General features: G+C 43.4%; 1 protein-coding gene across 3 annotated transcripts in view; it reads right to left on the bottom strand.

The window, feature by feature from the left end:
* Window positions 1–990: 990 nt before the first annotated feature.
* Window positions 991–26525, bottom strand: part of HIC2 (HIC ZBTB transcriptional repressor 2) — an 82806-nt gene continuing 57271 nt past the window's right edge. The window contains exons 4-6 of one of the 3 annotated variants that reach the window (XM_054843848.1): window positions 16394–16537; window positions 14819–14951; window positions 991–10193 (exon numbers count right to left, since the gene is read on the bottom strand). In XM_054843848.1, coding sequence (XP_054699823.1) covers window positions 8445–10157 — 1713 coding nt within the window. In that variant the 5' untranslated portion in view covers window positions 10158–10193; window positions 14819–14951; window positions 16394–16537 and the 3' untranslated portion in view covers window positions 991–8444. The remainder of the gene's footprint in view (window positions 10194–14818; window positions 14952–16393; window positions 16538–26525) is intronic. The other 2 variants (XM_054843847.1, XM_054843849.1) reach the window with 2 other exon arrangements.

Raw genomic sequence — 26525 nt, forward strand, 5'->3', positions numbered from 1 at the left:
GTTAGCATTGTGTTTAAAAAAAAGGGGGGGGGAGGGGGAGAAAAAAGAAATATATGAAATCAACACCAGGGTTACTCTGCTGCACGTTAAGACAATCCAACAGGCTCTGGGAGAAACAGCAAAACTGTGGTGATGAGTAGCATGACAAAGCAAAATGCTGCAAAATACTAGGCTTGGCTCTTGCATTACGGCAAAGATGCTTAATATGTTTCCATTAAATAGGTATTTTATTGAAGGATCCTTAGATGCAAAAAGCTGGCCTGGGAACCAGAAAAAAACATTAAGAACCCAGGCCAAGGAAATGTTAATTAATTTTGCGAGGGTCACACCTAACCTGCCCAAGGAAAAACGTCTGGATCTGAACATTTGAGAGGCTGAAATCTGCAGTGGGTGCTTTTGTCGTTACTTACAGCCATCTTTCCCGGAAGCATTTCCCCTTTTTACCTGCAGGACAGGTGGATGGAGAACCATAATTTATTTTAGGAAACTTTTTCTGCCTTAGCTCCTTCTCTGCTCCGCAAAGATGTGCCCAGGGAGTTAGACTTACAGCCCAAATGGACTGAAGGAATTTATGGATCAGCAGTTCCATCTACCATCTACTTTCTCTGACAAACACTGCTTTCAAACTGTGGTTAGGACAAAGCAGGGGTAACTTTTCAAAAACAGCCCCAACTTGCTCAGGGTCACAACAAAAAAGGTGAAATTATGATTCCTCCATTATCCACTGCCTGCACATTTACTGTACGCCAGCCTGGCCCATGCAATTCGTCCCTTCTTATATTTTAATGAGCATCGGATTTTGGCTTATGAGCAAAATGCATAGGTGTATAAAATGAGAAGTTGTGTGCAGCTCTTTAGGCTATGGATGGAGGGAGGGGGTTCTGCTTTGGGAAGCAGCTGGTTTGGATCCCTGGACAAGAATAAATGAAAACATGGACAGAGTCAGCTATAGGAACAAGGTGAACTGTACAGCAAAAGATGTAATTTTTCAATCAAGCTTTTAATGAAAAGATCATAAAATAACAGTTTCTCATCACTGTACATTAAGACTGCAAATTTCTGAATGCTGAGATCATATTATAATTTCTGTATCTTTTTATATGACACTTGAGTTGAAGCCACAACTATGTGTGGCTCTGACCTGAATTCAAGCTCTTGAAGGAAATGAACAGAACATTGCAGCAGGAATGTCGGCCTTTTCCTTGCCCTCCCCTCCTCTCCCCCTCCCCAGGAAACATCCAGGGCTCCTAGACTGACTGATAGTTAAGGCTTAAAATTAAAAAAAATGAGAGAGATGCAACATCCCTTTTTCAGTTGTATTTAAAACATTAAAATAAAATGGGGAAAAATATCTAGCCAGTCAGAACAAGATCGTCTCCTCATGGAAAAGTTATCCCCAGCCAGTCAAAACTCCCGTGGAAGTTAGAGCAACAGTTGTGCTAGGTGCTTCGATTGATAACTTGTGAATGAGAAAGTTTAAAAAATGTCCCACTCCTCAAGGAAAGCAAGCGCTATGAAGTGTGTCCCTAACTGCCAACAAACGTAGCATGAAAGATTCTGGTTTAAACCTTCCCTACTGCATCCCACAGCGTCTGCTCTGTTCAAAGAACACTGATCCATCGTTCCCCATGTGTTCAACACTGGGCTTCAAAATACTTAGGAAAATTGGGGAGGAAAGGGGAAGAGGATGGTGACAGGAGACTAGTGAACAAATTTCTAGCTCTAAACTTATGTTTTGGTATTTTTGAGTCCAGTTAGTTAAAATAAGAAAAGCTGAATAAATAGCCATTCTGTTGTGGCACAGAGATGGAGGGCTGAAAGCAAGAAGCCTTCCTTACGACGAGGTCCAGCAAGGAGCCTTACAGCAGAGCTGGAAATGCCTCACAAGGGATCCCAGATCTTTTCCTTTAACAAGGAAAGCAGCAATTTTAGTGAGTCTAATGGAGAATCATCAAAGGTAAAATTTCTTACCCTACTCTGAGAAAATGCATAATACAAGGAGTGGAAAGGGGTTGAGAATCAGGTACTGCTTGCCTGCTTGTCTCCTGCACTAAAATCAGGACAATAAAGTACCACAGGACTCAAAACATTGCAGAAGCTACTTTCAGCTATTGAAAGCAACCCCCAAATTTTATTTTTCAAGAATATGGCCAGTTCCGGAGTGCAAGAGTAGGCTTATGAGAAGAAAGGGGTTTATTGTAAATGGAGAGACTTTATTGATGTTGAACAAATCATTAAGTTTAAACAAAAAGTAAGAAAAAAATGCTAGAAGTCTATCGAATTATTCCAGAATTACAGCTCAGAGCTCATTTAGATTTTAAACTCTTGTTTAAATAAATGTTTATTCAAACACGCTATCTCAATGCTGAGCATTTCTGCTGTCTGGGGAGAGTTAGATGGTTACTATCTAGAGCCTCTCAAACCCATTCAAAATGTAGGGAGCTTTTGTCTCTGGTTTTGATTTGCTTTTGCCTGAACTCCAGCACAGCTGATTGGAAAGGTTTCTGAATTTGGCAAACATCCAGAAGTCAACAAACATGCTAATTTTTAAGGCTGTAGCAGGTCCCTAACTGCTAACTCCACCAATACTGGAACAAGAAGCTTTGTAAAATACAGCTTTTCCCAGGGACTCTGGCCACCTTACACTGCAGGAAATCTCATGCTTCGGTATAGTTTGCAAGGCCCATCACAAGATGGCACAGAGACTGTTGGGTTTGGCACGAAGTTTCCTCTAGCTGTCTTAGGCATCGACTCCCCACCTTTGAGATCCTTATTGCTACCACAGTAAACAGCAAGTGGGGGATGAGGAGGACTTTAGTGTCCTTCGGGCAGGACAATAGACTTGTCTCAGTCACAAGCTGCAATCGGAAGCACACAACCTTTCCTCTGATGACTTCTACCTTCCCGGATTTTGCCAGCAGTCACTTCAGAATTCGTTTTGTTTCACTGAGTGCGCTGGATGTTTCCCTCATCAAGACCCATACTCCTGCTTTTCAGAACTGAAGCGACACGGTAAAATACTGCTAACCCAGACTTTGAACCTGCACTGCTTGAAAACAATGCTTTCCACACACACAAGAGAGAGGAAAAAAAAAAACAAAAACCAAAACAGGAATCTTTAAAGAGTGACACTGTAAATGGAAACATTTAAATACAGCAAAACATAAATTCCTCTTCTATGCAAAGCTACAAAAGTCCAGTCTTTGTATTGTCTTCACAGGTTATGGTTTATGGCTATGCTGAGAGTCTCTGAGATTCTTTTTTTTTTAATATATTTTTTTCATTTTTTTGAAATCCTGTAGAGAAGACCCTGCGGACACATCTTTGTGTTTGCAACTTTCTGAATTACATTGCAAAACTGTGCATACAGAATCTGAGAAATAAATACATTCATTACTGCACATACATATTGATACAAAAACAACACTGTCAAATAGTGTTTGCACCATCTTTGTTAGATATTAAGACCAGGCAAAATTAATATTTCATTTTCCATCAGCCCCCCCTCAAATATTTGAGGTGGCTTTGGTGTAGAAGGTAAAAGCTACAAAGGGTCAAGACTAATGATGAGGAGCTTCTTTTTTTAAAACTTTTTTTTTTTTTTTTTTTGGCTTCAGCAGTATTTTAGCAAACCATCTTCATTGGTCATCTTTAGACTGTTCTAACATGCAAATCAAGCTTAGGTTTCCACCAAGAAAGACTTAGGAGTTTTGGTTGGGCTCTGCACATGACTGTAAGGTCTGGAGTGAATCATTCCAGCTGTTTAATTAAAAGGTGGCTCAGATGGTCTGAACAGTACAGCTCTGAACAGGAGGCGGCAGCTCCGTACTCTTGCCCCACGCCAGACCATTAAAGCTACCCCAGTCAGCGCAGGGAGATCAGCCACCTCTGTGACAGCCCCTGCCCGGCGCAGAGGGGCAGTTCAGAGTTGTGCGTACTCTTCCAGGTCAGCAGCCACAAAGCCTCACAGAAGCTGCGTGTCAATAGCTCTTTGGTGTCTTCTGTGATCTTTGTGGCTCCTGCTAACTCCCCCCAAATGCACAGAGCTAGGCTTTTGGGTTTTTTTTCCAGGAATTTGTTTTTGGAGGTTTTGCAGTAAAGGATTGGAAAGCAGCTCAGCCCAGCTCCCCGTGGCTAACGTTAAGGAGATGTGCTGGGTACAGCAGCTCCCACCATCTTCTGACAACATCCTTCTCTATCTCTAGAGCTTCTCACATCTCCCTCTACCCTCTTGGTACCCTCAGACTCCTCTGAGGAAGAGGTAGGCTGGAATGCCTCTGCAATAGTGCCTGGGTCTCACTCCCAGCAATATCTCTCATGGGTTGAAGACAAAAAAAAATAATATCTACATGCCATATTTCTAATTGCCCTCCCTCTCCCCACCCTCCCCGAGCAGTGCTGGAATGCAGGCTGGGACACAGATCTCCCCTCCCAAGCTGGGGAACGCTGCGTAGCCTTCGGAGACAAACCAATGGAAAAAGCAAAGATTAATTTTGACTGGCCCCTAGATCTGTTGAGGTCTGAAACTGTAAAAGTTTATGTAAACAATGAGATAAATATATTAGTACTTTTCTGAGCCAAGTGAGGTTCCATACTCATTCAAATGTGCTTTGGTTTAAAAAATAGTTTTGTGAATTTGGGTATGAGCTTCTTTATTCTTTTATACAACTTTTGCTATTTTATCTTTTTTTTTTTCCTGTTATTCCGAAAACATTCTGGAACTAAGTGACTAAAGCATATACTTAAGCTGCCTGGCCTCTTTTTTTTTTTTCTTTTTGTTTGTTTTTAAATTGTTTTATTCCTCTTGAGGCTCTTTGTGTATTTCAAAAAAAATTAAAATAAAATAAAAAAAAACAAATATGCAACTCCCTCCCCCCCACCCTAAAACTCTTAAAATCTTAAATATGAAACTAGTGTTTTGCTTTCTCATTAAAATACAGAAAAATGTTTGATACAATACTATGTCGTACAAATGCAGTTGAGTGTTTAGGCCCCAAGCAGGCCTGAAACAGTCCCTGAAGTTTTGAGTATTATTAGTTATTCATTATTACTGTCACAATTTGGAAAATGTTGTTTATACTCAATCTATGGAACACAACTTTACACAGCTACTTGAAAAAAGAATGAAATTTCCTTTTGTACAATACTCTTGCTGTACACAGACTTTATGTCGTATTGTTTAAGTGCTGGGGAGGGGATAAAGGAAAAAAAATAGATGCTCCAAAAAAAATTTTTTAAAAATAGCATTGGGTCCTGAAACTTCAACATGATTCTTGAGGCTTAAGAAGCAAATGAAGAGGGGGCCTGGAGGTGGGGGGAGAGGCTACATCACCCACACACATTTGTAAAAATGGAATTAAACAAGGGGGAGCAGGTTATTTGCCCACTGAGGAGCTCACTGCTTCCTTGGGCTGCTCCGTCGCTCGGCTCAGTTGGTCATATCTTGAACTGCTGTCCCAAGGGTGGCTTCTGCACAGACACCCACCTGCTGTCCCCATTGCTGGCCACATGCCGCGGTGGCGGCCGCATCTCAGCAAACTGCAGGGCCACAAGTGAATGGGGGAAACCCGCATCCAAAACCTGCAGCGGGGGACAGGGCTCATCCCTGGCCGTGCCCTTCTCACTAAGGGAGCTAAAAGTTGTTTTGAAAATCTGAACTCGATGGGTCCTTAGCCAGCCGGCAGCAAGGGGAGCCTGCTCTGGCTGCAGCGTAAGCCAGTGTGGGATGCAGCTCAGGTTTAGGGTGGTTGGAGGGAAGGTAAAGGCAGGGCGAAAGCGCCTAGGAACTCATCTTGCACGGCTGTCCCTGGGCCCTGCTGAGACTTGCTCTGAGAAAAAGGTAGATGGCAAGGCCTTCCCTGTCCTCCCCAAAGACTATTTTGGGGACATTGGCGGGGGGGTTGGCAAGGAATAAAGGAGAAAAGATTCAATATCTATTCAAAATGTAGAAGTGCTAAAGACACTAAAACCTCACCCAACCCCCCAAAAGAAAACAGCACATCTCAGCACAATTAGAAAAAAACCCCCAAAAGTCCATGCTCCCCTCTCACGCTCCACAGCTTGCAGGCGTCTGGGAGCAAGCAGACAATGGCACTGGGAGAAGCACACTGGAGCGCAGCAGGCAAGAGGGGCAAGCGTGTTCCCTGTAACAAGACACCAGGCCAAGGCTCAGCGCCTTTGGGTTCTCTATTGCTTGGAGCCTGGATTCCAGTTTCCTCAGTTCATTCAATTGACCCAAAAACTTCTTATGGACTAGTCTACCTTAACAAAAACAAAAAACAAACAAAAAAACCCAATAGAAAATGAAGCTTATATTTCTTTGTTTTAGTCAAACATGCTCACTTTTTTCTTTTTTTTTTTTCTTTTTTCTTTTTTGGTCAAAACTTAAAAAAAATTGGGTTTGTTTTTTTAAAAAAGACAAAATGTGAGGTTTGGTAAACCTTACGCATAGAAACTATACTGGATTGAGTGGAGAATTAAAAAAAAAAAAAAAAAAGAAAAAACACAAGTGTAAACCTTAGTCAATTCAGAAGGGATGATTCTACTGGCTGTGAATTTTTACCACCACAGTCACGAGAGGCTTGAAATAAGCCATAGCTTTCCACAAGGTCACGCCAACAAAGTCAAGAGGGCCAAGAATTGGTGGGCTAAGTTCTCTGTCTTCTCTCCTAAACCAATAGCAGCTGTTGGCTGTGATGTCTTATGCAGATGTTGCAAGAACATTTTGTTTCTTTTTCTTTTCATTTTTCTTTTTTTTTTTTTGTGTGCGTGTGTTAAATTGTCTAAAAGGGAGGATATGAAACACTTTGGTTTGCTTTTTCCTCCTCTCCCCCACCTTATTGCACTCTGGATTCTAGTAAATTATAGGCTGCTATGCCCTCACCCTCTGTCCTGCCAGGTGTTTACAGACTGACCCAGATGTGCTGGGGGAGTGGAAGATGAGGGGGACATTTTCCCCTCCCCATAGTATCCAGATTCAATAAACAAAACTGGAAAGGGCCCAAAAAGCTCAGAGAAGTTTTCTTCTTTTATCTGAAAGTGACTACAAACAGCCAAGAGACTGTGAATGAGCCAGTCCAAGCAGCCAGCACAGCCTCTGGCTCAACGTATTTTTTGCTTTGTCTTTGGCTGAGCTTTGCTTTAACATTTCTCTAGCTGACTTTCGATGGAAGGACGGGGTGGTAAAAATCCCTTAACTTTAATTTAGCTTCTACTTTTATACATTTAATTACTTACAATAAGAGAAAAAAAATGCCTAATCTTTCACTAACCATCTTATTGTTCTCATGAATTCAAGAGGTAGCAAAGGTAACAAGTCTGTCCACACAGACTTGCTCTTTAGTGAGGGAGGAAAGCTAAAAACATACACACACACAAAAAATAAAATAAAAAATAATAAAAAAGTACCTAAGGAACTTGTAGCAAGTCCAGCCTACATCAAACCCCCTCCCCGCCCACCCACCCTAGAATTAACCTCAGACCTTCCAGTTCAAACATTCACATAAACGTTACAATGGTTTTTCCTTTAATAAAACAAGTACCTCTAAGCAAAGAATATTCATACGAAACTACTAGAAAAGTAAAGACGACCCCCTGCTCACTGAAAGAAATTCCCAGGGCATCCAGTCCCTGTTCAGTCATGGGTGAGGCAGAAGAGGTTTGTGTGTTTTGTGGGAAAAGGTGGCGTGTGGTTACGTGTGCCAAGGATAAAGATCAAAACCAAAAGAGGGAGGGATGGTGAGGAGGTATCGCCATTTCTGGCTGGTGCACACCTAGGTAGACTGCTCTCCCCACCATCGCCAGCCCAGGGGAAGGGTGGTGGGTTCTACCACGGATATGGCTTTCCCACAATATCCAAAGGGGCTGCCAACCCTGTGAGATGGTCCACAGACACAGCTTCTGCACTTCTGAATGCAATGCTACGTTATTTCACAGCTACTTAGGCCACTGAAAAGGTGTACTGAATTTGCTTTTTAATGGCAAGAAATGCCCCTACTGAAATTGGTTTTAAGAGAGGAGGTGAGTAGGGTGACAGTAACATGAAGGAAAGAGGCAGGGAATGGGCAGCCAGCAGAGGTCGAAAGTTCCCCATGATTCCCCTACCTGCTCCAGATAATCAATATGACAATGAAGTCGATGTGCGCAAAAAGAAGTGGCATTTCTTGCCAGACCACCAAGATTTGGAGGGAGAGTTAGACTAAATGCATCAGCTTGGCTGTGGACCTTTCTTTTTTTTAAAAAAAGGGAAAAAAGGAACTTTTTTTTTTAAATGTTAAAGCTACATTTGTTTAGGCCTCCCATGACTGAACAGAGTATGGGGAGTTGCCCCCTTTTTTGTTTGTTTTTTTTTTTCTTTTTGTTTGTTTTTTTTTTTTTTAAGCAGCAAGTCTACAGAAAGGTAAATCACTGCGGATGGGCTCGAAGCTCATTCTGGAGTCTTTGGCTTATGTGGGAGAGGTATGCATTCGCAGGTGGCTGATCAGATTGCGCTGCTGGGTGAATTTCCCACCACACAGTTGACATTCGTAGGGTTTTTCTCCTGAGTGGACACGCATATGCTCTGTCAGTCGGTACTGCCGGGTAAAGCGCATCCCGCATTCCTCGCAAGCAAAGGGCTTGAGCCCCAAGTGGCTGCGCATGTGTCGTGTCATGGTGCCCCGCTGCGTAAACATCTTGCCGCAGATGTTGCAAGGGAAGGGCCGCGTCAGCCAATGAGTCTTCTCATGCTGTCGCAGCGTGGCCGGATCCTTGTAGCTCTTCTCACACACTGAACACTTGAAGGGCCGGGACTCCGCAGCGTAGGACTGGTTGGGGTTGGACAAATCCTCGGCTTCGTCCTTGCCGCCGTAGGTGCCTTCCTCCTTGATGTAAAGGTCTTCCTCGGTGTGTGTCTCCACGTGGGCATTGAGCTGCTCGGAGCTGGGGAAGCCTTTGCCGCAGGGGATACAGACATACAGGTTGTCACCGTAGGCCACTGGCTCAAACCCCTCCTGTCGGTAGACATAGTTGGCACTAGTATGCCCGCCGCTCTCGCTCTCGCTCTGGCCACTGTCGTCACTGTTCTCCTTACCATTTTCCACCTCCTCCTTACATGGGTAGGGTAGGTCTGTGCCATAGGCCCCAGCCAGACTCCGCTCCACAGACTTGGACAAGGGCCCCAGCAGGATACCATTGGGCAGCCCTTCACCCTCATCCCTGTCTTTGCCCCCCTCCTTTCGGTCAAAGGCGTTGTCTTTCTTGATCCACTCCTTCTTGCGGGATGAGTGCCGGAGGCCCTTGCGCTGGCTGCTCTCTGTCAATGAGTGATGGCACTCTTCGCTCAGATCCATCTCCATGGGGTCACTGCTGTCCGCCATGCTATGAGGGGCTCCGACTCCAGACTCGTCAAATGATGAGGCACTGTTGGCTGCGGGGGCTGAGGCAGATTGGGGAGAGCCATGCTGGCTTTCACTGTGCTGTGTGTCATCGTGGGAGGCTGCAACAGGGAGTGACGGGCTTTTTTTGGACAGGTCGAGGCCTAGCTCCTGGTCGCCAGTGCTCCCATTTGCACTGCTGCCCCCACCGCCATTCTTACTGGCTCCCCTGCTTAAGGAGTGACAGTTCTCTTGGTTGGAGCTGCTGATGAAGACCTCGTCATCGGAGAGCTTTCCCTTTGACAGCTCCTTTGAGTGCGAGCCCTTCAACCCCTCATTTGACCCTGAATAGCGAGCTTGGATGACCGAAGCAGTGGAAAGTCTCTGACTCCTGGCAGATCTCCCAACACCAAGGCCACCGGCCTTCCCAGCAAAGGACTTGCTGTTCCGCTTCAGCTTCTTTCTGCAGAGAGCTGCCAGGTCGTGCAGTTGGAGGTAGCTTGCTGCGGTGAGGAGAGCATTAAAGTTCTGTTCACCGGGCTGGTCAGTCGTTAAGAGCTTACCAGTATAAATAAAGTCTAAGATCTGCCGGAACACGGTGGGGTTCACCATGTCCGTGTCTAAGTTAATCAGGTTGTCATGCAGGACAAGGGATTTGAAATACATGCTGCTGGCTGCCAGGATGTTCTTATGGGCACGAAACAGGGCATTTTCTACCACAATGATCACATCACAGAGGAAACCTTTGGCTCGTTGCTGGTTCAGCTGCAGTAGCAGTTGTTTGGCATGATTTGGCAGTTCCATCTCCACCTTCTCTTCCTTTCACCTTCACCTTACCACCTGCAAAACAGGAGGATGAGAGGTGTGAACCTGCTGTTCGCACTCGAACAAGCCTACATTTAATAGACTAGGTTAACGTGGCGCAGTCTTGTTAATGTTAAGCTCAACACTGACTAAGGAGCTCTGGGTACGTTCAGCCCTGCAAGCTGTGATCCTGCTTGGAATACAGAGAGAAGTATTTCTCATGCTAAGAGTTGATTCAAGTCTTTCAAAAATCAGATGTGTAAATATCTTTTTACAAAAGCAATCAGCATTGGCTGGAATTACTATTTAAAAGATACCAGCAGGAAAGCAGTAGTTAGGTACAGGGGAAAGCTGTTTCCTGACACAAATCTGAAGGGAGGATGAGGAGCAAGAAAAAAAGCAAGAATAAAGAAGCATCTACTTCACTGCCATTTGCATATCTGAGCATGTAAAATAATTAGCATAAGCTGCAGCTTCCCTGCTTTAACATGTAGTTTGTTTCCTGGCTCTTACATGTTGAAATCTTACAACACCCAGCTGCTCTGGGGTTGAGAAAATGACATGTAGCAACTAAATCCAATCACACTGAGGTGTGAATGGGAAATCTCCTTAAGAGTATGAAAGGCAGCTTTAAAAACCAACCCCCCCCCCCGGCAATGTCCATATCCCAATCCATTGCCATTAAGGGCTAGAATCAACCCTGAACTGGCTGAAATTCAGAATGCTGAGCTAGCTAATGCCACCAAATGTCTTCAACAGTCTGAAACTGTTTTCTTAAGTTAATTCTGCCCTGCCTTTAGTTTTGAAGGAATTTTGTTGAAACTGAGAGAGTCAAGTAACCTATCTCAAGTCACAGTCTTTCTACCCTGAAGTACTGGGAAGAGAGGAAAGTTGTGGTTACCTCTGTGTACTTCATGTATTTCACAAACAGTATTCACAATGCATTTTAGATACTTCTGTTGGCTTTCCCATTACTATGCACTGTATGAAGTATCTAGTTTGAGGCGTATCAGTACTAATTTCCATTGCACATTTGGTAGACACTACAATACATAAAACCTAGAATTTAAAGCTGAGGCTGCATTTAGGAATCCATGATCAATTTTTTAACTTTTTTTCTTGAGTTGTTTGAAAGTGCCAACTACTACTTATAATGGGCATTTATCTGTTAAAGTTAATTTGAAATAGTTTGTGAGGTTCAAATGCAGGAATTAAATACCAAACAGCCACCTTTAGCCCTTCACTTCCTTCCTTCCTTCCTTCCTTCCTTCCCCAGTTCATCTTACTATTGAAATAGATTTCTCTTATTGAAGGAGGAGCAGGCTACAAATCCATAGAAATTAAGAGCTTAAATTTTCTCTTAAGTCATCATCAGTTAATTTTTTTTTTGGCTTGTGAGTGCCATTACCATGTTGTGTCCCATCAGATTTCAAATGATGAAGCGTTGGACTGCATTATCCTTCTTCTGTGTCAAGTATGTGTACACAAGATAAAAGACATAAGGAGTGATACTGTCAATATTAAAAATAACCTCCCTCAAACCTGATTCTTACTAACTGGTGATAAAAAGAAAGATTTCATTTGGCAGAAAGGTGGTAAATCTACATCATCCATTTCTGCACAACAAAAAGGTTTTGCTTTATGAAAAAAGCTATCAAAAAGTAAACAAATGCAATTTTTCCTCCAATTTTGCTGCTTGAGTAGCCTGGTACTTATACTGTTACCAACAGATCTGCCAAGCAGGTGCCTCCCTTTTTCCACAGGTTTCACTTGGTTAGCTGGTCAGCCTGGTACTTGGTTATGGATTTGGTAGAACTTTGTGGCCCCTGTTCAGTGCACCAGCACCTAATTCAGCATCCATGCAGATCTCGGGGGCTCATCACCTTGACCCACAGCTAAAACGGCTGCTCTGCTTTTCTGTTCTATATTGTTTCAGCAGTGGATGGGAACCCAAGAAGACGGTGGATTCACCACTGTGCCTTTGCACAAGTTAATGTTGTTTCCAGAGGCAGCTGGCTTTAGAAAGGGTGGCAGGCAAAAGGAGGTAATACAGGCTTGCCATGGTGCTAGCCAGTTATTTCTTCTCCAGCTATAGTGTTTCTGTCATAGAAACTCACCCTGCAGCATCACAGAAATGTGACAGAGACAGGGATTACCACTGCTGAACAGTGTTGAGCACTTTAAAAGCAAGTTTTGCTGTAATTAGTTACATCAGAGTTGCAGCATGCAGGCAATGTGTCTGGTTCTAGTGGCTTGCTTCCAGAATTGCTGATTAGGAGGAAGAAGCAGCAGCACAGAGGCACCAAATACCCACTTTTATCTAGCCAGGCCAGTAAAAGCACTTACTTCTGGGTCACCAAGATACATTGATAGGGAAGGACAAAAACATGGCTTGCAACATAACACAGCACTTATATATATAAACACATCCTGCTCAAGAATAGCAAGAGACAGGCTACTACTACACTATTTTCACTACAAACATAATGGCGCTTCTCCATACACATAGCACACAAAATCCCTGGATATGATTTTTAAGTGTTCCATAAAGGACAAACATGGGAAAAGAAAGGAAAGCGTACAGCCAATATTTTTTTGTCTAAACTGACTAATAAAATGAATAAAAATACATTACTGAAGTGGAAGCAAGCTTATTTCCCATTCATGTGGCACTTGACGCTGAGGTCTAGAAATCTCTGTCTAAGCCTTTGCGAAGAGTCATGGCTTGCTGCAGCTACTTATGGGAAATATTTTTCGATTTTTACTTCTGTTTTTTTCTTTCTGCCTTAAATGATACTGAAACCAGGTAATGAGCCTGCAGGGAAAGCCCTGGAAACAGGGGTAGAATTATAGTTCTGCTTTTTACTGACCTTCATGAGTAAGATAATGTTATTATTAAACCTCAATATGTTCTGCAGCATAAAAATTATCATAGTACTAGTTGTTTAAATTACCTCTATTTATCTCACATGTCAAATTTTACATAAGTATTCATGTTCAGTAGGACATAAGTATGAGGCAGATTATTGCCTTTAGTAGATTTTAAAAGTGGTGATCAGGTTTAAGCACTATAACACTGCCTATCAAATCTGAATTTGTTAGCTGAAGTCTAACATGGATCTGGCAACCCCAACAAAACTAATGTAATGGAACAAGGCAGCAAAACCTTCAGCCAAGTTGAGAGCCCCATGTTTAAAATTTTGCCAGAATTACCCATCAAGGGCTTTTACCAGGACAGCAATGTGGGTCAGAGAACACACCTCTGACTGACATATCTTTGTTGACAAAAGCTTTGTAGCATCAACCTGGCTTGTGTATCTTGTGCGGTCCTGAACAAAAATAAATCCATTCCAGATATGTTCCAGAGCTGACCAGTTACAAACCCTTCTTTAGCAATGATGCATTTCAGAGGTGGGCAAAGAGAGGTGTGTTGGAAAACTTGTTAGTGAAAGAGAAGCAAGCATTATTCCTTAATCTAGAGAATTCCTAAGATCTCACTGCTAGCTGAAAGCATGGGACCAAAGACAACTACGAGGTTAAGTCCAGTATAAAAGTTACAGCGGATCTTCCCAAACAAATGGCAGGTGCAGCCTTACAAAGGCCTTGCTATCCATTAATTTGCAGAGGCTGGCTCTTAACAAACCCTGGACATTTGGATAACATCACCACCACGAATAATGACAACAAAAACCCCCCAAAAGCCCTGAAAAATCACAGTGGTTTATATTTCTTGTATCTCAGTATCATTTTTAAGAACCCTTCCTTTTCTGTTTTCTGCAAAAGGAAAAAACAAACTCCCAGTTTAGAGGAGCGGAGCCCTGGCTCAGAAAAAGCTCAGATGCATTTCTAGTTAAAAAAAACAAACAAACAAACCCTAGACCTCAAGAATATGTAGATGTCTCATGGGGGCCAGAGTCTTCTATCATTGAATTTGGTGTGCAAAATTTCACTCCTTTGCATTTAAAACAGGATCAGAGAATGCTTTGGACAAATAGCATTAGAGATGGTCTGTTTCCAGATTCAGGTTGCTTCCTAGTCATTCAAGACCCATAGTTTTCAGAGCAACAAACCTGCTCAAGTATTCTTGCGCAAGTTGGGAATGAAGCAAGACTGAGGCTGTTCACTACCTCCACCATATCCATGACACTGATACACAGCACATGCAAAGACAGGGCACAAATCACAGAATACAGTAATGCTGCAAGCAGATGCCACACATCAAAGCTTCGCAAGCTAAGAGCTGATAGTGTCTTCATAAGCAATATTGCCCAAGGAGCTGGGTAACTGCAAGCTGCTGTGCCCAGCCTGGGCACACTGATCCCATGGGCTTGAAGATTGTGCAGAACACACAGACTGCTCCAGGAGCTGTGCTGCTTTCACTACAAAGCAGGAAAAAATTTTCTCTCAATTTCCACAAAGACTCTGGACGTCACAGAAAATTAGATTGCCAAAGTACAGGAGAAGAGGAATCCCTTCACCCCTTTAAATGGTATAAAATATACATATTCACTACAGATTTGATTCTCTTTTATATTGCTAAATCTCTTCCTAAAAGTAATTGCTAAATGAATGCTAAATGTGTTATCTTAGCAACCTCTGGCAGGAGATGCTATTTGATTTCATCTCTGAGTTATAGATTGCAGCATATGAATATTGTTTACCTTTTAAGAAGCAACACCAGTGAAGCAAAGAATCAATCAAAAACAGATCTAAGGAATCACTCATTTCACGTAGAGGATTTGTGGATGGATGAGAAGGCTAGACACCGAGCACCTGAACAGTGAACTAACAGTACTGCAGATAAAAACCAACAAACAGATTAGATGTGATGTATCAAATTAGATGCCATTAAAGCATTAGCCTACTGTGCATGTTATAATATACCTAGGAAAAGATAGTGGCCTGCTTACTTATTTCTCCACCTTCCTAAGCAGTTGTGCTTCACTGAGCAGACACTGCAGCAGTGACCATGGGGAAGAACAAGACAACATTAAATCGTTTCCTACGTTGCTCTTTCCCACCAGTTTACTTCTGCCATTAAAAATGCTGTGTCCAGCTGCTACTGGATCTGGGTGAAACTGAAACAGATGACTACTGCACCCTTCAGTTTCAGATGAACTAACTTGTTTAGTGCACTTGAAGACTCCTCTGGGAAGAGAGCTTTCCTGTTGCTCGCTGGCTCAGCTGATCTTCCTCTCCCAGGATCCCAACAGAACCTATTTCCAGGACTGTCCGGAGGTATGGGTGAGGTGGGCTTTCATGGCCACTAACCTTCCCCCCAGGAGCTGCAGTTGGCAGGTCATTAGCCCGTGCCTTGTAAAGGTATTCACATTCCAGAGCAGCAGAGGCATAGGGAGGAATGCAAGAACTGTGTTAGCCCAAATGGTTCCCTATCCCCAGCCCCCATGAGCAGGCAGACAGCAGAACTCAGAAACAGAGGCAAGAACGTGCATTTTCATCATTGGCAATGGAGCAGCAAAAGGTCTGAGGTGGGCTTAAGCAGAAAACAGGATGCAGCACCCTTGTTCTTCCCACAGGAATATCTTTCACTTCAAAATAGGTAAGACCAACATGTCAAGTTACTCACGGAGAGGTCTGCAAAGCTGGGGAAGGGAGAGAAAGCAACATGCAGGGCAGAGCAGGATGTGCAGCTGATGTTGCAAGTGTAGACATGGAAAGGAGAAGGAGAATGGAGGATCATTTTGCAGAGGATACCACATCAGCAAACTTAAAGTGGCCCTTGTTTAGTTTGTTACATTCCAATCAGTGCCAGGCAGAACTGCCCTCCCAGCTCCCTGAAGCAGCTCTTGCAGGACTCCCACAGAAACAGTATAGCTTTGCTTATGGACACAAGCACCTGTTTGGTACCTCAGTGCGGCAACGTTTGGACATGAGGTATGTGGGCAATACATGCTCAACTGCTACCAGCTCCTGGCCCAAAAAGGAGAGAAGAAAAAAAGTCAGATGATTTCCCCAGTTCCTTCTCTTTCCTGTTCTAGAATAACAAGGAGAGCCCGACACAGCTAGGCCCTTCTCTACTGCACGGTAAACTGCCCAGGGAAGGGGAATCTCCATGGGTGAAAAGGGTAGAGGCCCTATGTGCATGAAAGCACTAACATCAGGAGAGCAAAGTGATTTCCAGTCAGTGCAAGGCTGCAGCAAAGCAGGAACACCTTGCTATACAAGCTGAGACTACGAGCAGTAGAATGCAGATTAACCACTTGGTTGCCGCTTACCATGCCAGGTACATTGGGCTAAAGGCACCTCCATCCAGTGCTGCCCGACGTGCCAGGTACATCCCATGATGTTCCATTGAAATCACAACAGGCCATCAATAGAACGTGGCTGCACGGATGCAGAATGGAGAACCAGCAGGGACGCTGTTAAATGCAATTAAAAAACTGCAATCAAAATTGAAACGTACATTTTAAAACGGCCACCTGCCTTAAATATGTAACTACTAGAACAACATCCCCTCCACCCATCTCCCCAGAACTGCTGAACTGTGACGGAAACAGAGCAGAAGGCCTCTGCAAGTTTCTTGATGACTCTCTCTAGCCACCTCCATTCAGGACTCCCAACGGCACTGAGCTTCAGGAGGACCATTCCATATATATCCAAGAACAGCAGATCCTAGGATGTCTGCACCAGCTTTCTTCTGCCCAGAAATTCAGGCAACTAAATATCACCATTTAGAAATGCCTCTACAACAAGAAAAGCCTGGCATCAGAGCTTCACGATCTTGTTCCCCACACAGTACAGGCAATGGAAGTCAAACACTTAAATGGTGATCCTCTATGTTGTCCCCATTTCCCTGTCCCCCTTCCCAAGCCTTTGAAACCCTCTTCTTCTAGAGATGTTATGGCATTGAGCCAGGCCAGGTCCTTTGGCTTTTGTTAGATCTGTGGTGCAAGAGGGGAAAAAAAATACTGTGTACCCTCTCTTATTTATAATGATGCTTCACTGATAATTTAATCTATGTTCTTAGAGACTAGAGGTCAAGTTGATTCATGGTGATCTGCAGCTGGTACGAGAATCGCAAAACTGAAGATACATAATTCCACCCTTCCCTGCCCCAAGGAAAAAGCAACAACATTTTTTCCATGTGAGGGGAAGGCACATCCCATAGATACGTAGCTTGTCAAGCTTAGGGTATCCTCTGCAGTGTGTATCCTCCATCCCCCAGAGTTCCTGTAATCAGCTCCAGCAGGGTTATCAAGGAGGATAGTCTCAAGGCAGATGCTAAGCACAGGTCCCTCTCTGCAAGTGCAGTGCTGCCCCAGTGAAAACAAAAAACCCCCCCAAAACAGAACAGAAATAACCCTGCAGCCTTGCAGGGATTTAAAATAGGTTTTTAGACCCTCATGTCTTGTCACATTGATGGCTGCACGTCTCCAGCCATGCTGCTGGAGATAGAAATCCTACATTTAAAAAGTTAGGAGAATATTGATTATCATTTCAACCTTAAAAGATAAAAGGCCAAAGGAAAAAAACTTACAATAATTAATGTGGTTGGATGAGAGAGAACATAAAGGAGGACACTGGCCTGACAGATAGAAACTGTCTTTGTGAAAAGGACACTGAATGTAAGGAGACATTTCTTCATTCTTCCTGGACATCTGGTGGGCTCAGGCCCAGGACAGTCTTCCCATCATTCCCACCTGCATTCTTATCTCCACAGTTCTGTAACTAAATCCCTTCCACACTGAACTAATAGGTCTTTTGTATTCAGATTGCCCTGTTTTGACATCTATAGATGGAAGATTTTTAAATCTTGTCAATACAATGAAGAAGTGAAATGTAAGCAAGTGTTTGCTTACTGACCTGGTCTACGCTGAACCAAAAGCATTTGCTGAACTAGTCTGAATGGACCACTGCCAGCATGAACAGGCCAACCCATATTTTAACAGTGTGCAACTTTAACGGGGCAGAGCCCAGGGATTTGGAGCTCCCCCCACTCCAAGAGATCACACACTCTAGACCGCATACGAGCAACATGCTACTGGCTGCATCTGCCAGCATCAGGACTCTGTTAAACACTCAGCAATACCAGCAATACTCAGCTTAAGAAAGGCTGAATGCTGCATAAAGGTATTTCTTGGACAGGTTTCGAGACAGCAGCTCAAATGCAGATTTACACGCAGATTACAGCAATTTGCTTCTTGCTACTGTGAATGGATGAAGCAAGAAGCTCTTCTCCATAGCTGTATTTCCCCTCTAGGGCAGAGATTAGCAGAGAACTGCTTAAAACAAAGGTGCTTCCTACTGTTAGAACATCACACTGCAGTCAGAAATGAAGCTTCCTGCCAATTCCTAAACAGAGCCAGGGTATATTATACATTTATTTTCACTGCTGACATGAAGGAGCCTAAGACTACCCAAACCCTTTAGTGGGCAGAGAAGAGGCATGGACATCATAGATCTTGTCAAGCAGAGCCAGGCACTAAAAATTCCTGCATATCTGCAGAGCACAGTTGATCTCAGGAACACAACAGTGGCACAAAACAAATAAAGCCTCAGAAGCTGGTGAGCAGCAATAGATGTTGGGGTCTTCTGCAGCTCTGCAACAACGGAGCAAGTTCAGCTCCAACTGTACCTGCATTGCAAGTGGCAAAGGCAGCTCTGATGTCCCATGCTGATGTAATGACTCCTTGTTGCTGTAAAGCACCCACATATTCAGTGGAGTAGCTCAGCTCACACAGGAGGAGGGATACCCTCTACCCATCCACCAGTTAAGGCCCCTTTGGTATGCAAAATTCCTCTGTTTCCCAGCTACCTTTGAGCCTTGATGCACAGAATTCTCCCTTTACAATGCAAGAATTTAGGACATGACTAAAGGATTGTTGCTACCTCTCAGCTAATCCTAGAGCGTTAGGCAGAATCAACAACTCTATGAATTACATGGAGTGAGAAGATGCTTCTGGTCCTAAAAGCTTGGGACTTGTCCTTCAGGATGGTAGGCCAGAGTTGGCAGGGCGTTCACAGGGCGGCAGCTTCAGCTGGGCATTGCTCTGGGGGCAAAAGCACACAGCACTGTGGAGAAGAAGGAACGTCGTGACCCTTTTCCAACTTTTCCCAACTGTCTTACTGCACCCTCCCAGTTGCAGCACAGCTTTAGGGCTCTGAGTCACCACAGGTACAAGCTGATAGCTGGGTTGTGAAACACAGCAATAGTGGAGCAAATGCATGGCCCTTCCAGCTGTCCCTGCAACTGGGGAGGGATCTCCAGGACAGGCATGAGGCAGGCAGCTGGGAGTGTTAAATCCACTAGCGATTGTGACTCAGACCCCTTAGTTACAGGGTTTGTTAGAGCAAACAAGGCCCCAGAGTACTGGGAGGAATGGGAGAAGGTTTGATAAAGATCCTCCCAAATGGCCTGCTTATTTTTATTTCTTGTGTGGACTCAGCAGACTTTTCTGCAGAGAGAAGCAGTCTGCACCAGAGTATCTGCATACAGAGTACTGCTAATATCATGAACTTGTTGCAATAGTCAACACTGAGCTTCATGCTGAGGGTTGCAGGAAGGACATGGGTAGTAACAGCCTCAGACCAAAATGTCATCTCTCTCACCACATGCCAAATACCAGTGAGCACAGAAACAAACTTTGCGCTCTCATTTTCTTCTACAAAACCAAATCTCATTCCCTTATGCATACCTGCAAATGCAGCAGCAGTTCTCCTTAACACAAATAAACAATGCCTTAAATACAGCACCTTTTGCACTTTATCCACCATTTTTTTCTTCTTTTTTCCCAAGAACTGACCGTGTACTCATCCCTGTACCTCCCAGAGAAATCTTTGTCTCTAAGCCCTGCTCCTGTGAAGCCTTTCAGGCAAACCACTGTTTAAGAATCTGTCCAGGCTGTATCAAGACTGTACTGCCTGCCAAATGTCCCTCCAAATCAGATGCCTAACTGATCATCCTGAACCCTCCCTCATACATTTGGTTCTTTGCAACCACCAAAAAGTATTCCTGCAATTCTGAGCCTGGCAAATGAGAGGATTCCAGAAAGCCGCTATTGCTTGTAAAAGAAGAAGGACTAACAGACTCAAAGTTTTGCAAACTATCTGCATTGCATCCTAATCTGTCCAAGCTGAAGATAACCAATGGAGAAAGCAGGGTTTACTCATTTTCAAAATTCTTCATTTCTTTGGCTGCCTCTCCTCAGCCACTGCTTCCCATTTTGACTGTTTTGTTCCTCAGTCATCTTGAGAGTTCAGACTTTCTTTAAACTCAGCTCACAGGCTGCATATGCTTCCAAAATCCACCTCTTCCCAGCAAGGCTCCCATCCTGCCGTCCTTATCCTGCAGCACTGCACAACTGTGCTGCAGGGCTGCAGAGATCTCATGCACATTTGGCCAGCCTTCTGTGTCAGGCAGTTTCTCAGCTTTGGGGATTACAGCCCTAGGCACCTTATGAAAGACAGCCCAGCAAGGTTGTGGGGTGTTGAAAACTTTGCTACGATCCGAAGTAAAGGATCTTCCTCCTTTCCTTCCCTACACACTATTCTTGTCAAAGTCAAGGATTTTCTGGCAGTCCTCAAAACACATAAATTATAGGCTCTTGTCATGAATCAAGACTTAAAACATCTCTCCATTTAAGAAAAATGGGAGGGGAGGAGCAAGGCAGAGGGGGAAGGTACTTTTGCCCTAGATTTGGTTTTGAAAAGGGGATTGGCAGCCTATGCATGTGCTTTACCCTGTAATCTGGAAGCTCCTCAGGACAGGACCCCTAGAAGCATTTTATACTAAACTATATACACACCCCACAGCAAAAGAACCAGCGGCTCCCCGCATCCGTTCCAGTCTGCTCAGCTTCTCCTAAATCAACACTGCCAGAAGGCAAGACAGCACTATAACAAATTAGCACCACTCTCAATTTGTTGAAGTTGCTGTTCCATTGTTTGTTTATTTAAAACACGCATGTGCACACACACACAAACCTCCCAAGTTTGCTCTCTGCTGCCATCACCCAAACTCCAGATTTGTAGTCTCAAAGAGAGAGGCAAGCAAAGACGGTGGATTAAACCCATGCAGAGCAACAGTTACTGCACTGGGACTCTGCCTGGGTTTTGCTGTTTCACTACAAGAAACAAAAGAATGCCCACACTGTTCCAGCCTGGAAAATCAAGGTGTTGAAATCCTCGTTTCGGCACTTGACTAGGAAAGCGTTGTTAAGAAAAAGAACGAGCCACGGGCTTGAAAGGACTCAGCACTAATAAAACTCTTAGTTCTAATGCTATTTATGAACATCCAAGCAATAATTTGCACCCCTTATCAGCCCACAAGATTATAAGATCTTTAAAATAGGAAACATGTCTTGCTTCATAAAGCACTGTATAAGTTTACAAAGTATTAGTAGTAATAAATAATTGTCAAACTAGAGCAAAGAGGTGGCTGTAAAACCTGAAAAAGTACCACTGTTCCCATTTCATTCTGAGCTTCTGGGTAGTAATACTGTAGGTTGAGTGGTTGTTCTGACTTGGGTTACTCTCATGCACCAATCTGGTTTTATTTTAAGAGATTATTTGGGAAATGTGCTATGCTTTTATTTACACTGGCGAGATTAATGTTTATCACGAGGTGATCATGACACAGGTGATTTTAAAAAGCTGTAGTAGATTCTTATCCTCCCACCAACTACAGTGTAATTTGCCAGCAGGTATCTGTGTGCCAGCAGGGATCCCTTTACACAGCATTTCTATCGGTAGGTACTTACTCCGTGCAGAGCACCCTGCTATCTGAGCAATTGCTCACCAGTTGCATCACGTAGCCTACAGAGACAGCTTCTCTTTCATTTCTCTTGGTTGATACGATGTTAAGCTCTGGGCTGCTGCAGGCATAGTTCAAAGGACAGTAAAGTCAGCATCATCACCTCAAACCCTTATATGCTTTCATTTAGGGGTGGTTTTTTTTTCATTTTAGAGAATTTTTTCTGGTTTATGAATGCTCTGAATGTTTATGTCTTCTGGCTGCTGACATGTGCTGACAGATAGCTGCATCATCCCAAGGATCTCTGCTAGCCTGGGTTGAGTGTGGCTTTGCTTTTTGGACAGGTGAACACTAGATACCACAGTTACCTCCACCAGTCTAACGACAGTTAAGGAAATTACTAGATTTTATACTCAAATGGAGATCTTTGAATGGAATTCTGTGGGGGTGCCCGAACAATTACAATTTTATTCTTCAGATAACCCATGGTTTATCGAACGTTTAAATACTCAAGCTTAACTACTTCAAAAGCTCCTTACTTTACATTTGTCACCTAAGGAAATTGCTAAGCAATTTATTTCCTATCAGAAAAAAGCCTCAAAGGACACAGCAGAAGGATCACCCTCCTTCTTTCAGCACTATTAAAACCATCTCATTGGTAATTATTCTCTTCAAGATGGGTGTGGGGGAGTGAAAAGCTGGAGTAGATTCTATTTATAGAAGATAACCTTGGGAAAAACAGGAGGTACCAGAGAAACAGGCATGAGGGGTGAAGTTGTGACAGTACTGAAACTAGCAGGAGACACAGGTGTACCAGGTGTCTGTGCCAGAGCTCTGAGAACACAAAAGTGGCTGCGCCTCCTGCAAGATTTAGGCTTGGCTGGCAGGTTTCATAGGCACTCACATGAGAATTCAGAGACAATTCACATATTTAAAAGCTTGAGCAAGAGTTAAAAAAACAACCACATACTAAAAGGCTATTTAAAAAGTTTGCTGGATCACTTCCCATAGAGCTCTCCCCTCTCACCAAGGAAAGCAGTTGAAGAAAAAAAAAAAAAAAACCAATCAAACAGAACCAAAACAGACAACCCAAAACAGCCAGAGGGACTGAAACCTCCGTTACACAGATGAAACAACTCAGCAGTTTTATAGCTACATAAATAGGATCAGACTAAAGAAGTAATACATGTACAAACTACTGCTAACAGCCACAATAAACATTGATACTACACCTTGGACTAGGAGGAAAAAATAAAATTCTTATATCCTTACCACTTCCAGCAGAGCTCACTAATATAACAACATCAAGAGACTCCCAGAGGGTGCAAGAAGTAAGTTTAGTGAGGATAGGTTTGGACTGAAACCTCACTCTTGGTATTGTGCATTCCCAAACGCCTGTATCTAGCATCTAGCTGCTTTCAGTCCCTGGCCCTTGGCTGCACATTATTCAGCCACACACAGTTCTGTCACAGAGAAGGGCTGAATAAATTGTAGCATTGTTATGCCACAGTGCAGGTACCCCAAAATGCACATGTCCGGAGGCTCATGACCTTGAGAAAAGATGTGCCCCATCAGCTATAGGGGTGTTCTGATACCATCCAGCTTTCTCTGACCCATCAAGTCAGTCCGTCTAGGGTTAATCTATTCCCTTCTCCAGGCATTTTCTTGGCAGACACCTCACTCAAAGAATACATTTTAACAGCAGGAAAAACCACCTTGAAATCCAAACCAAAGCAACAGTCAACTAAGTGGCATAGATGGCATCCTTCTTATCATAGAGTATCCTCCATCATGGATGCTAACACAGCTTTCACACACCACCTTTCTCTGCTGCCTCAGTGTAAGAAGCCTGAGAGTACTCCTAAATCCCCAGCCCCTTCCAGGACTAATCTTTGCACACGCAGACTTGTTCCAGACAATTAAAGTCTTATAACAGGGTATGTAACGTAAAAGCCCTTTTAATCTTGTGCAGGCAAGAAACAGCAAGGACCTGCCTTTAGAAAAATTAGAAAGGATATATAGTAATTCATCAAATTGATTTAATACAGCCAGCTGCATGCAAGAATGCTGGCCCAGGCAGAGATAGTCCCAACAGAATACATTTGCTTACAAACAGGCAAGGTGCTATGGCACAGCTACTGCATCCTTTGAAAAAGTTGGTTTTGACATGTTGGGAAAGGACTTGGATTTTCCAGCTGTTCTCTGAGCAGGAGGCAGTTCAGTGAACACACCCAAGACCTGCAGCAGACACCACTACAAAATTTGTCTTCATTATGTTCTAATTTTCACATAACTTTCTATTATTTGCAATAGCCAGAAAAAAGTACTGGTGAAATTTTTCATGTTTCTAAAAACAGAGGAAAAGTCAGGAAAGGACTGTTATGCATAATTTGTTCTTTCTCTAGCAGTAGCCATCGAGAGTGCTTCGCCAGGGTTTACAGCTCACATTTCTCCTGTTATGCTTGAGCCAACAAATCAAACATGGGTGTCGGGTTTGGTGGGTTTCAAAACAAAAAGTGTGTTGGGAGGAGGACCATTGTGGGATTTTTTAAAGACAGTTATTCATAACAAATAGTGAAACTGCGAGGAAAATAAATTCTGCTTTGCCATCTTGCAAATACTACTTCTTCCCCCTAGAAGAGACTGGGTCACAGAGATACACATAGCTTCAGGCAGGACTAACAACAGTGCTGAAGTTTACTGAGGTGCCCAAAAATGACTGATGAGTTTGGGTCTTTCAATGGCACAGCAGAAATTCATAGTTAAGCTAGCTTTCTTCATATGTATTTTTTATTATTTTCTGTATAAAACTTTCATTTTAAAAGTATCATTATTAGAAGACATGTAAAGTACACCAGAACTTTAGAAAGTCCTAACTCTGACCATCTGTTATGTGAAAGAAAGGGTGATTATTACAATCCACTTTTTTCTTTAACTTAATTTTTATTTTCCTAGGAAGTATGAAAAAGCTTTTTTGTTCATTTGGGTTTTGATTGATCATCTTATTTAAAGGACTTAGTGAGGAATCTAAAAATCTGCGGAAGGGTTGGGGGGTGGGGGGGCAGAAATTAGAAAGAGAAAAGCTTCGTAAAAACAACCGCACCCTCCCCCACCACAGGGTTTGTTCCTTTGCTGCACATGCACACTAATGCCCTTATTGCCTCCTCATGAGAGGAACAAATGCAAAAGACGACACTGTACTCAGTTGGACACATGATGGGGTGGTGCTGGGAAGCAAAGAAGCAGCTGAAATTATATGGGAATAACAACACCACTCACAGAAGTTCCCCTTGGATACATCAGCATGTGGGAATGATGGAATAAGATTGAGTATTTGCATTTCCCAGTCAGATGCCAAGATATCAAAGCTGGCACACTAAGGTGTTCTGGCATTCTTTGAAGGGAATCTCCAGCCGTCAACACTGCATGTATACAGAGCTCTTCTGCTTGCAAGTATCTCTCTCTCTAATAGCGCATGCAGTTTTAATTTTTTTAAATGTGATCTAGGTTAGTGCTCATAAAAGTGAAGGATTAACAGCTACAGCATAGCACAGGCAGCTGGGCAAGCTCTGCTGACAGATCCCTGCCAACACAATCAACTCTAAATTAATCCTGCACTGTGCTCCCACCCACGCACAGCAAGCAGGTAGTGCCATTGTGCCAGCTTCTTCCGTCAACACGTAGGAGCAAAGAAGTGCCATGTTATTACCTCTTCTTCCAAAGGCCGCAGTAGAGCCTTCTGATCTTTGCATACAATAGGCTCATAGACACCTGAATAACCAATTAGAGTACAGCACTGAATCCTCTGTCAGACATGGTTTTTAAAATAAGATGTAGCACTTCTGTATCATTGCCCTCTACAACACACCTCAGTGCTTTTATGGTTTTTGTTTAGTTTTTGTTTGTTGGTTTGTTTGTTTCGTTTTGTTTTAAAGCCAGCATGAATATTGCTAGTGGTACATTATTTCCCATTATTTTCCCAGCTAGGAAAAACAAAACAAAACCAAAAAACCAAACACACCAAAAAACCCAAACCAGAAACCAAACCACAGAGAAACAGATCCATCATTACAGATGATGAGGCATCATGATCTGTTTTAGCCCATCCAAGTCAGGGCCACCACTGAAAAGGTTATGTCTTGCCCTCTTCCTGCATCAGCCCTGCTCTGGCTCAGCCTTACAGCCTCATGGTCTTCAGGGGTAGTGCAATAAAGCTGGCAGGAAAGCACAGCCAAGGACCAGGAACACTCATCAGTAAACCTGGCTGTAAAGCCAAATCCCATGTGTCAGGGGTCACAGTAGGAATTGAGGATGTGCTTCAAACTCCAAAACATCCTCCAGTACCCAGGAAGGCTGCTGGCAATAGGTGAAAGATGGTGGCGACACGGAGGAACAATGAAGAAAAAGTTCTTACAAATTATTGCTGGCACTGCAAGGTGCATGTGCAATGAGAAGATGGAGCAGAGCAGCCCTCAGCCCGGGAGCTTGTCTCCCATGGAGGGAGGGACAGAGGGAATACTCCTGCCTGCCATTAGGCCCGAAATTCTTCTCCCTGACACTCCAGTTTGCATAGCCAGAAGTGAGATCAATGCCTAACTACACGAGAGGCTTCCACTTTGTAATGATCTTCACTTCTGATGCTTATTAGTTGTTGA

The sequence above is a fragment of the Grus americana genome, chromosome 16 (genome assembly GCF_028858705.1).
Source record: "Grus americana isolate bGruAme1 chromosome 16, bGruAme1.mat, whole genome shotgun sequence".
Lineage (NCBI taxonomy): Eukaryota > Metazoa > Chordata > Aves > Gruiformes > Gruidae > Grus > Grus americana.